Source organism: Trichinella spiralis, assembly GCF_000181795.1.
Source record: "Trichinella spiralis strain ISS 195 chromosome Unknown Scfld2, whole genome shotgun sequence".
Lineage (NCBI taxonomy): Eukaryota > Metazoa > Nematoda > Enoplea > Trichinellida > Trichinellidae > Trichinella > Trichinella spiralis.
Window position 1 is genome coordinate 8,719,458 of NW_003526941.1, and position 11,886 is coordinate 8,731,343.

The 11,886-nt window shown below is 43.6% G+C and overlaps 3 protein-coding genes across 3 annotated transcripts; 2 read left to right on the forward strand and 1 right to left on the reverse strand.

Moving 5' to 3' along the window:
- The first annotated feature begins 1,493 nt into the window (after positions 1-1,493).
- On the forward strand, positions 1,494-4,212 carry Tsp_06970 (zinc finger protein). Its single transcript, XM_003380775.1, has 5 exons — positions 1,494-1,757; positions 1,869-2,010; positions 2,227-3,369; positions 3,568-4,037; positions 4,114-4,212. The coding sequence occupies exons 1-5, from the start codon at positions 1,494-1,496 to the stop codon at positions 4,210-4,212; spliced, it is 2,118 nt and encodes a 705-aa protein (XP_003380823.1).
- Positions 4,213-5,522: 1,310 nt separating this feature from the next.
- Tsp_06971 (zinc finger protein) lies at positions 5,523-9,475 on the forward strand. Its single transcript, XM_003380776.1, has 8 exons — positions 5,523-5,578; positions 5,898-5,947; positions 6,054-7,112; positions 7,188-7,333; positions 7,367-7,935; positions 8,362-8,746; positions 8,804-9,187; positions 9,347-9,475. Exons 1-8 carry the CDS (start codon positions 5,523-5,525, stop codon positions 9,473-9,475), a joined length of 2,778 nt encoding a protein of 925 aa, XP_003380824.1.
- A 750-nt stretch (positions 9,476-10,225) lies between these two features.
- On the reverse strand, positions 10,226-11,814 carry Tsp_06972 (60S acidic ribosomal protein P0). The gene is made up of 8 exons (XM_003380777.1): positions 11,761-11,814; positions 11,403-11,578; positions 11,260-11,347; positions 11,053-11,199; positions 10,870-10,978; positions 10,723-10,799; positions 10,515-10,655; positions 10,226-10,452 (listed from the first exon to the last, which is right to left on the reverse strand). Exons 1-8 carry the CDS (start codon positions 11,812-11,814, stop codon positions 10,276-10,278), a joined length of 969 nt encoding a protein of 322 aa, XP_003380825.1. The 3' UTR covers positions 10,226-10,275.
- Between the last annotated feature and the right edge of the window lie 72 nt (positions 11,815-11,886).

Genomic DNA, 11,886 nt, shown 5'->3' on the forward strand with positions numbered 1-11,886 from the left:
CTACATGGGCGTGATAATGAGAGATAAAAAACGCAAATAAACAACAACGTTTTGTTTGCTTGTTATTTATTGTTGTTGTTTTTTGCTTTAATAATGTTTCAGCGTTGCGTATGTGCTGCTGCGGTAGACGTTTCCAATTGACGACATCTTCTTACATAAATGCGCAATATGAATGTTTAATAAATGAAAAATGACGTAGCCAACATTGTACAACGCAGATTGATGATGATCTATCGACTCTAGCATGCTGTTTCTTTTGTTGGTCGCTTATTTTATTCATATTCTTAGTCTGAATATGATAATAATAATAATAATATTGCTATTTGCTTTTTCTCAGCTCTTTTTCATATTATCAATTGCAATTCCAACTACTGAAGCGAAAATATTGCTTTTGATCATGTGATTAGAGAGAGATATGAGGGTGGTGGGGAGGGGGAGAAATCAATAAAACCTTCCAACGATTATCAGATTTGTTTGTTGATAGTAAAACATTGGCAACAATTGGCAATATTATGTACACTTTCAATTGCACTATATAGAAAAGGCTTAAAACAAAAAGAAGAAGAAGAAGAAGCAAAAAAAAACATATAATCATAAATTAAAATTATCAAATTGGACTTTGTAGCTTTTTTTTTTAAATTTGCCCGGGGCTGTTTATTTTTGCATTGTATATTGTCGCCATGGAGTCTGTCGTCGTCTACGCGTGTGTTGTGTTTGTGCAATTCTTCTTCGACGTGTCGTTTATCGCTCCAGTTGGCTGGCTCTCAGCGACGTCGATGACGCCGACAATCGACAACGTCGACGGTGATCATTTTTCTGCAATCAAATTTTGGTGACACAAAATTGAAACGGAACGTGAATTCTGACGTCAGTGCTTCTTTTTCTCTTTCTCGTTCTCTGTGTATTTATTTTTTATTCTCTTTTTCTCTATTCAAACATATTGACAAAAATATTAATTACGTAATGAAATGTGCAGAGATGATGCAGGTGTGCGGTGAGGTTTGGAAATTATAAAGTCGCACATGACAATGCTGCTTGCAGCAGACACTGCACCGCAGCAATCCGGCTTGGGGGACTGTTTCGATTGGCCGAGTAGAGTTGAGGGGTAGGGAGAGGGGTAGGCGGGGAAAATGAAGAAAATAGATTTTTTCTTTTATTTGCTTCTTCTTTGTTTTTTTTATCATTTCAAGAAAACCGAATGAGTGTCGAAAGAAAGCTTTTTATATATTTCCCTATAGTTAGTTAGTTAGTTAAGTTAGTTAGTTTTGCGTTGAAAAGAAAAACTTGTTTCTCCTATGTGATGTCACGATGAACATGACGTCATCAACACATTGGTCGATGGCTTGATTTGTTCGTTGGAAGCTGTCTTTTGCAATTCTACTTGCTTGCAAGTGTGTGTGCGTGTATGTGTATATTGGTTCTGTTTCAGACCGTCTGTCCGGCAAAGGTGAAAACGTGGAAAATACAAAACCAAAACAAAGCTAACAACGACCATGAGTTCGTTGGCGCTTGTTCTGGCGGCGGACCAAGAAGCGGACTGTCAGAATCGAATTTTGGTCGACGTGGCACCTGTGGTTGGAAGTGGAACCTCGTCGTCGTCGACCGTGGAGACGGTCACTGTCGACGGTCGGAATGCTTTCCTGGCTCGACAGACTAGCCTCGGCGAACAAGCAGACACGTTCAACGCCGCCGCCGCCGCCGCCCTCTATTCCCAGTACGCGGTCATTCAGCAGCAGTACACTGCAGCTTTGGCAGCGGTGGCCCGAGCCGCTGCCGCCGCCGCCGCCGCTTCACGGTCCAATTCCACTGGTTCTGGCTGTTTGGCGCCTTCGATGCCGTACCCGTATTTGATAGCCACTGGGCAACAGTTTGTCTCCAATTTATCCCTTTCAACGGTCAGCACAACCGCCACGGCTTCTACTACTACCGCTAGTGATAGCGTCGTGATTGAAAATTTTTCTGCGAAACGAAAGCGTTCATTGACTGGTCGATTATCATCAAACAATACCGGTGACTCATCCGCATTGAATGAACAGCAACAACAACAACAACAACAGCCTTCTTCATCTTCATCCTCTTCTTCAGTTTGTTGCCTTTTACTTCAATCGACATCAACTACAGCAAGCAGCAACAACAATACTGCTGCTGCTGCTGCTACTACTACTACTAATAATAATAATAGTAATAATAGCAGTAGTAGTGTTGAAAAAATTTTTTCAACTGCAGGTAGAGAATCGCCTGCTATGGGTGCAACTCGTGTCAATCATAAAGCTGTCGAAGAGCACATTTCGAGATTGATCAGCGAAAATGAAGCGCTGCTTGAACCGTCACCAGTATTGTTGAAACGTCGCTCTTATACCAGGCAGCATTTCGGCTCTTTTGACCAAGGATCATCAACTGGTGGACATCGGAACGTAAATGCCAATGGCGCTGTATGCTCTGCAAAGCAGAAGGCTTCTTCTTCTTCAAATAGCAGCAACAATTGCAACACAATGTCGTCGTCAAACGTGAAAACTATGCGAAGTCAGTCGTTGGTCGATGCTGAACTGTTGTTGAGCACGTTCAAGAGAAAAAGTTCACCTTCACCCGACGATCTGCACCGTGGATTTCATCGTTCGAGCGTCGACTGCGGCCGCTTGCGGAACCGCACCGACACGGGATCGTTGTCGCCGAGGTCCGCTTCCGTCGAAGCAGTGCATCAAGTCAGCACTGGCAAGCAAGGGTCTGCACTTTGTGCTTATTGTTCGGTCGGGTTCCGAAACGTCGACGCTTGCAAAGCGCACGAAATTCGATGCGCCCAGCGACCATCATTATCGTCGATCGAGTCATCACCGGCTCCAATTGTCGAAGCATCATCCCCTTTATCCTGTTCCTCTAGTTGCTGCTCTTCTTCCTGCTGCTGTTCCTCGTCGTCCACCACTTCTTCTTGCTCAGCCAATACGTCGTCCACGTTCTCGTCCAACGTTATTTTCGCCCTGCAGCTTGGCAATTCGACTTCGACTCCAATGCAACCGTATTGCAACACGGTCAGGGTGCCGAAGTTGCTCGATTTGGAACCGATGCGTTCGTCGCAAAATCAACCGTCGCTAATAACCCAGAGCACATTTTGCACGGTCCGTCGTCGGCCGGTCCCGCAGCAGAAATTAGCAATTGCTCGCCAATCGATCTGGCTCGACGGTATCCCCCAGTCGACTTTGAACATCTCCTCCACTGGCGACGATACCGAACGCCGAACCGACACCGCCGACGCCCACTTCAACATCTTGCTCATGGGTTGCTATCGGTTGCAGAAGCTCCACCACATGCCGTTGCTCTGCTACACCACCGCCGTGCAAGAATTGGCTCACTCGATGCGCATGACTCACAGCAGTTATTGGAAATATTCGAAAAAATTGCGCAAATTATCCAAACTCGATCATCCACCAACAACAGCAGCAATTGCCATCATCAACAACGGCAACAGCAATACCATTACAAGTAATAATAAGAATAATAATAATAATAATTGCACCTCGTTGGTTTTACAACTGAAAGTGGATCAATGTCAGCAACAACAGCAAAATTCAGAAAAGAACGATACATCTAATGATTGTACAATTTCTTCTTGGCAAAGATCGTCAGTTGATGATGAAACTTTCCAACGCAACCAGAACTTCTCTTCGGCAATAAAAAAAGGGCGTGGCAGAGGTCGGTATGTTTGCGACCGATGCGGCATTCGATGCAAAAAGCCGAGCGTGTTGAAAAAGCATTTTCGTTGTCACCTCGACATTCGACCCTACTCTTGTCCATTGTGCATGTTCAGCTTCAAATCCAAAGGCAATTTGACCAAACACATGAAATCCAAAGCTCATTCACGCCGCAGCAGTCAACAAGCTTTAACTGCCCTAATCAACTCCACTACAATTCCAAATACCATCGCATCATCATCCTCTTCGTCGTCGTTGTCATCAACAATACGAACAACATCGACAACATCATTAATAATAACATTGGCAGAAGGGATGGAACCTGGAACACAATCTACTACAATTAATCAGGTTTGTGTTGAAGAAGCTTTTTTTTGGTGTTTATCAATCAGCTAAGTATTTTTTTTTCATTTTGCTTATTTTGTAGATTCAAAAAATCAACGTGGAGCAGCAATTTGCCAAAAGCGACGAGGAAACAAGTTCTGCTTCTGAAATGTTTGAAGATTTCTATTACGATAATTGGTAAGTTGATCATTGTTCATTTATTTTTTCAAATTTTATTCAAATTATCTGGTCCAACTTGTTCGTATTCCATTTTTCATAGTTTCATAGTTTTTGTTTCAATTTTCAACTAGCATTTATTTGCTAAAATAAAACCTTGTGTTAGCTTACAGCCAGTTGGCTCTTTGGACCGACTGACAAACAACAACGTGCAACAATTGCACCAGCTTGCCAGATTGTTCTTTTTTTTCATTGTCATGTTTTTGGCATCAAATTTCAAAGCGTGTGTGCTGGTTTTTGTTTGAAAATGAGATATGATAAAAAATTATTCCCACGTAAATAGGCATGTAGTAGGCAGAGTATGAATCACAATAATTGAATATAATGAAAATGCTATTTTTTTGTTTTGTTTTGTTTTGTTTTATTGAATTGAATTTGATTGCAATTATTATTATTATTCTTATTATTGTTCATTTGTCATGTTTCTTATTATTGTTGTAAATCTCAATCAGCTTTTTTGTTTTCCATTCCTTCTACACCAGCGTATATGACCAGTGAATGAATAGCATTTGTAATGACTTTTTTACACATATCTGAAAACAATACGATAATTGAACAAAGTGAAATAGGTCATAGATTTATTACTTCTGCAATTGTTCTGTTTTTTTTTCTTTTTTTTTGGAGTATTTTGCAATTATAAATTACGTCATCATTAAAATTATGAACACTTGTATTTTTTATAAAATATTATACTAACTGGTGTTATTTTTTTAATACGCATTTCTTTTTTATTTTTCCGACGTGATATTTTCGTTCTTGAACTTTGAAAATTAAAAAAGAAAAGCATCTGCAATACAGTATGAAATCCCATTCTTTTCATACGAATATTTTTAAATTTACTTCATCTTCATTTGATATTTTTTTATAAATTATTTTGCGTTTTGTTTTTTATTTTTGGACAAAATTTTTTAAACATATTCAAATAGTGTTCATTGTTGACAGGTGCTCTCTCATGAGCGAAACATTTACCTTGAAAAGATGATGCAAATGTTTTCATATCAAATTTATTTTACAATTATCCAAATAAATAAATAATTAATCAATTAAATATTATATACACGTGCAATATGTAGTATTCACATAATATATGTGTGTGTGTGTGTGTGTGTGAGTCATGTTGACATTACATCTTGATAATCATAAAATGACAAAGGTCATTTGATTTTACTGTAGATTTATAAAAGTTTGCAAAATGTTGATGAAGTAGTGGTTGAGAAGGTTTTCAGTCATCATTGTAAGCCAGATTGTTTTTCAAATGTGAAAATTTGGTTATTCATGTTGGACGTTGCATTGAAGATGAATGTTTGCATGCACGTTGTTTCGGTGTCCAAGTATGTACATGTTGTTTGGTGATCGCCTGCAATGGATCTCCTTTTTTTGTGTGTGATTTATGTAGATTGTTATTCGATGAAATTGTTTGCTATATATGTAATTGGGATAGAGTCTATTTTTCGATTTGTTGAATTAATCAGTTAATTCATTTAGAGAAGATGTTTGTTTTGTTAATTGTTTGTGTTCAGCTTTTAAGTGTCAGAATTCATCATCATCTTTTGCAATTTTGAATGGCGTATTTGTCTTTTGGAAATCACTGAACTGATTATCATTTTCTGTTTTTTTCTTGATATTTTTGACAAAGTGTTGTATTTTTAGGAAACACGACCCAATGGACACTTCAAATCGCTTACGTTATTTCAAGCAGGGTAAGTTGAATAATGAATGTTGCTCGTGCATAATTTTTTTGGTTGTCTTTTCCATACTGTGGAAATTATTATAAATAAAATTTTAATATTTTTTTTCTTTTGTAAGGATGTCGATCTCACACTCCGTCAGAGTTGGCCGCTTATTCGGAAGACGATGACGAAGAGCCAGAGCGATGCAGCAGTGCACCTTTGATACTCCGTTCCGACGGAAGCGTTACAGCCGGTGATTACTGTCCCAAAACCGCAGACTCGACCGACGCTGTCTCGTCCGGCGAGCCTGCGCCGAACCGCGACCGCGCCGCAGGCAATTTTCCATTGGTCGGCGCCCGCCCGAACAGCGACAACAGCAAGCAGTTGAACCAGCAGCCGACCCCGGCGTTGGAAGAAGCTGAACAACAGCGACAGGAAGAACTGGTGCTCGGGGAAAAGGAAAATAACAGTATCATTGCCGCCGTCGTCGCGGCCGCCGCCTGTACGGCGTCGGTTTGCCCCGGCCAAAATGGCGACTCCGGTGGGTTGGCGCCGGCGCCAGCCGTCGGGGGCGGTGCTGTGGCCCACGATTTCGACAAGTTCTACTCGAGCATGACCGCCGAGGGTCGGCTGGAGTGTCCAATCTGCGGCAAGCGGTTCAACAAGTACAGCTTGTTGAGGTTGCACGAAAACGTCCACGCGTTCGAACAGTCGAACCGCAAAGGGCGTCACGATCTGAAGTGTCCCGAGTGCCACTGCAGCTTCCGCTCCCGGGCGCTGTTGCACAAACACATGCTGAACGCGCATCCTGTCGGCAGTGACCAGCAGACGGTCGAACTGACCGACCGGCGGAACCACTGCAGTCTGAACGGCCATCACGACGACGGTGGCGCCAAGCGGCCCGCGGCGGCCGAGTCGCCGGATGGCGCGCAGTGGTCGACGACGCCGAAGCGACACGCCGCCGTCAACGCTAGCGCCTCCAATCCCAGGCCGTTCCAGTGCGCCGACTGCGACAGCGCGTTCCGTATCCACGGCCATTTGGCCAAACATCTGCGCTCAAAATTGCACATCATGAAGTTGGAGTCGGTCGGCAAGTTGCCGGTTGGCACGTTCGCCAAAATCGAAGAGCTCGGCGTGCACAGTTTCCACGACATGGACACGAGCAGCAGTGAAAACGCGTTGCGCAGCTTGTTGCGTATTTTGGCCAACAGCACTACCGCCGACAGCAACCAGGACCAGCAGCAGCAGCAGCAGCAGTTGAATACCAAAGCGGCGGATACAAAGTGTCGCCTGGGTACCGAAGAACCGACGCCAGTTGGAGAAGTGGCCAACAGCGGCGCTGTTGGCGTGACTTCTTCGATCAGTGCCGAAACTGGCGATGACGACGACAACGACGGTGACGAAACGTTGATCGACGTCGAAGCACTACCACCACCACCACCACCACAGCCGTCCACCGAGAAGCGGTCGAAAATTGCCAGCCCGAATCCGCCCGAACCAGTGGGCAGTATGAAATTGGCTCGCGAGTTGCCATCGCAGCCTGGCGCGGGTCGGTCGGTGGTCGCGGGTCTCTGGGTTCCGCCGACCAGCGATCAGTTGATCTCAGCCGCTGCTTCTTGCAGACTACCCGCCCACGTCGCCACTGCCCCCGTCCCGGTCGACACCACCGTCGCCTCTTCGTTCTTCCCATCCTCATCCACCTCTTGCTCGTCGTCTTCGTCGTCGTCCTGCTCGTCGACGTTCAACGACCACGCCATGGGCGATTCGGCCGCCGGCAAATCGCTGGACAACGTCCACGCGGTCAATTCTGAAACGGAGCGGGGTGAAATTTCCTGCGACTGGTGCCAAGTTTGTTTCCCGTCGGTTGTCGATTTGGAAGTCCACATGCACACCGATCACATTCTCATGCGCGACGGCAGGGATTATCGTTGCACGTTGGCCAACTGCGACAAAATCTACCCCAACATGGACTGCCTGCGTCAGCACGTCAAGTTGCATTTTGTCGCCGGCAGCGAGCAGTTGGCGACGGCGGCCGACTTGGTCACTGACTCACGTCGTCAATATAACCACCACCACCATCACCACCAGCAGCAGCAGCCGACGACGACGACCACAGCCACTGCCGCCGTCTTGCCACCGTCGACGTCGACTCTGAAGCCGACCCCGCCCAAACGCAGTCGTCGAACTGGCCACAACAACAGCAACAAGCTGCTTGACCACCACCAGCAGCAGCAGCAGCAGCAGCAACACCGAACGACGGTGAATTATAAGGATAGCGCAGGCGGCGGTGGGGTTGTTGTTTTAATTCACGGCGGTCAAATTCAGAACCGAAGCACCACCTCCAGCAGCAGCAGCAGCAGCAGCAACACCAACACCAACAAAAGCAACGCTTGCATCTCGTCGCCAACCAGCGATTCCGAGGCGAGTCGTAGCAGCGCTTTTAGCCGTTCTTGTGGAAGTCCAGCGGCGGCGAGTCCAGTTGGGGCGGAATCTTCCGCCTCCGCTGTCGGGGCCTGCATCCCGACGGATCTGTCTTCGGAAACCGGTCGAAGTGCCTTTTCTGTGTCGAGCGGTGCCGACGCTGCTCCACTTCGCCGATGCTCGTCACTGAAACGCCGGAGCAGCTTGATCACGTCGAATAGCGGCAGCAACAGCGGTAGCAGCACGCCGCTCTTTTCCGCTGCGGTGCAGCACTCTGGTACCAGTCCCCTGGCACCTGGCAAGCGGGCTCGAATATCCTCTGGCGGCATTAACGACTTTCCCACCACCACCACCACTGCAACGAACAGCAGCAACAGTATTCACAACAGTGTTGTCGAACAAAATAAGGTGAACAATTTTATAATTTTCTTCTCTTTTCAGTATTTTCAGTTTTTTTATTTTCAGTTATTAACATCAAAAGTACAACAAACATCCGATTTGCAAGCTGCGCCGCCGTCTTTGCCATCCATTCCATCGTGCAGTGCTTTTTTGCCAGTTTCAAGTTCACTGCAGCATTTCGCTTGGAATCAGCCAATTTCACCGCATCTCGGCTTGACCGGCCCGAACAGTCATCCGTTGCTGTTCGCCGGCCGCGAACTTCTCCTACCCCAACCCCATCCCCTGGTGACCGGTGGTGGGCCTTCGATGCCAGTTCCGGCGCCGGCGCCGGGCTTCTCGCCGCTTCATCTTTCCCACTTCTACGACCAACTGTGGGCTGCGTCGGTTTTGAACGCTGTGCAAAATTACGCCGGTCTGGCGGCCGCCGCCACTCCGATCTCACCGACCGTGGTTGCCGCCGCCGCCGCAGCTGCCGCCACCGCGGCTTGTGGTGCCAACACCACCGCCACTACCAGCAGCACCACCACCACCACCCAAAACAACAGCAACAACAATTTGTTGGTTTGTTTCATTTGTTGCAAACAGTGCTCGAACGTGATCGACCTCCAGGAACACATGCTCGGCCATTCTCAACCACGCCCTTACGTCTGCGAGTTCTGCGACGCTGGTTTTACGAGCATCCGAGCTTTGCAAGCGCACAGACCTTGCCGCTTGCAAAACGTCATGCCGATGAGCTAAAATTCAAAAGGTGCAATAGTAACAATATCTTTTTTTACTTTTTATTCGATGAAGAACCTCTTTTTGTTTTCATTTTCTTTATATATATATATATATATATTTATATTTATATTTATTTATTTATTAGTACGTATGTTGTGCGCATGTATGTATGTATGTTTGTTTGCTTGTTTGTGTGTGTGTGCTTACGCATGCTTGTGTTTTTTGGTATTCTCCTCATCTGTTTATATTTTACTCTATTCTACTGATTTCATTTGTTTGCTTATTTCCACTTCCACAACATTGCCTCGTTCGCTTCCTCTGGTTTTCACTTGCCTCTCTAATTTTCTTTTTTTTTCTCAAGCTCTCCTATAGCTTAACCGGTTTTTCTGTTGAACAACAAACAACAACAACAACACCTATATTACTTATATATATATATATACTATTACTACTAATACTGCTTGCTGCTGCTGCTGCTGTTGAGGTTGTTGTTGTTGTTGATTTGTTGTAAAGTGCTCTTCGGTGCAACACACATTCTGTGTTGTAAACACGCAGTGTGTAATGTACACATACATCTTTTGCCAAAGATGCGCTCGCCCTCCTTCATGTTTGTTAAACTACGTGTTTCGTTTACTTTATTTTTTTTAATTTATTATTTGTTGACTGTTTTTTTTTCTTTTTAATAAAGTCATATAATACACTCATTCTTCCTACCCTGACTGATTATTATTACGTTCGATCTGCCTGAAGAAGGTGAAGCAAAATCAGTTATTATTATTCTCCTTTTTTTATTCATCATCATATTTTCAAGCGACAGCTTAAAAATCGAACAATCCACCCATTCCTTCTTCTTCATCTGATTCTTCTTCTACTTTTTCTTCTTTCTTCTTACTGGATGATGAATCTTCTTTTTCTGCTTTCGAAGAAGCCGCCGCTGCTGCTGCCGGAGCTGCGGCTACGGCAAACTTGCTCGGATCAGCCAAATATTCTTTCAACTATCATAATATAAAAATACGCATCTTTTTAAAGAATGAACAACAACACAACTGCTGCTCACTTTTTCCGCTTCTTTGAATGTGATGTCAGTGACCGCAGCGATGGACAGCAAATTCTTGAAAGCGTTCGCTATCATGTGCGGTGCACTAGCGGCTGTTGGATAGTTGATTGCCAACGATAAACTGGCAATATGACGAATACTCTGATGATGTGAAAATTTTTCTTTTAATCAATTACCATTTCAATTGATAATTTATGCAATTTCTCACCTCTTGAACTTTACCCAACAAGAAATCTGAAGTTATGTCCAGAACTGATGGATCGTAAACACTTCCGGAATCATAGACTAAAATTTAGAGAAAAAAAAGTACCGTTTCACGAGAAATGCTATTCATTCTCAAAATTATTCAACAAACCTTTCTTTATAACTAAGCCATAACTGAATGGTAGAATGTTCAACATGTTGAGCAAAGCAGCTTCGCTTGCGCCAACCTTTTCGTTCTCTTTGATCAAATGAACATCATTCTAAAATATATACATATATATATATATCAATGGTATACGTATACAAGAAATACACGAAAAAGATGATAATTTACCAAAATTTCTATAGTGCCCTTAGAAATTTTCGTTGGAATATTCAAAGCTTGAAAGAAAGATGTTTTCTCAGGCCCCAATCCTGTGTTCTGTGCCGGCAATCGTACATCAATTGGCGCCACAATTCCAGCTTTAGCCGGTGCAGCTACCTGCATAATACATAAATTATTCCAATCCAACGATACATAAAACAGAAAAGAAAAACAAACCTTTTTCGCAATTATAGCATCACGCACCTCGGCAAGATCTTCATTGGTGAAAACAAATCCGACATTCCCAACAACATGATGGATCAAACTTGAAAACATTTCAAATTGAATTCACAAATCACATTCAAAGTGAACCATCTTACCATTCTAAATCTGGATTTTTCGGCAAATAACCACGAATTGCTTTTCGAATCATCGTGTTTTTGCCCATTAACAATTCGGCCCGACCACGCAAGGAAATGCGAATTTGCTGCATTTGGTTGGAACCGACGTTGTCCACACCCACAATAAAGCATTTTGGATATTCTTCCAAAAATTTCTAAATTTTCAAACAGCACATCAACGATAATTATCAAAAATGAATCAACTACTTTCAGCCAAATAATATATGCACCTCATACGAATTGTAAAAATACGAAAAGTATAATTCAACTTCGCATTTAAAATATAAAAATAGTAATAAAAATAATTTAAAACGTTAAAAAAATTAAAAAACATTACCACAAGCTTAAGAAAATAGTTTGACTTCCAAGTTGTTTTGTCTTCCCTGACCATCTTGGTGATTCAAGGATGTCCAGTCGGTTTAAAGACAAATATATCTAAAATAAATCAGTATATCAGATTCTG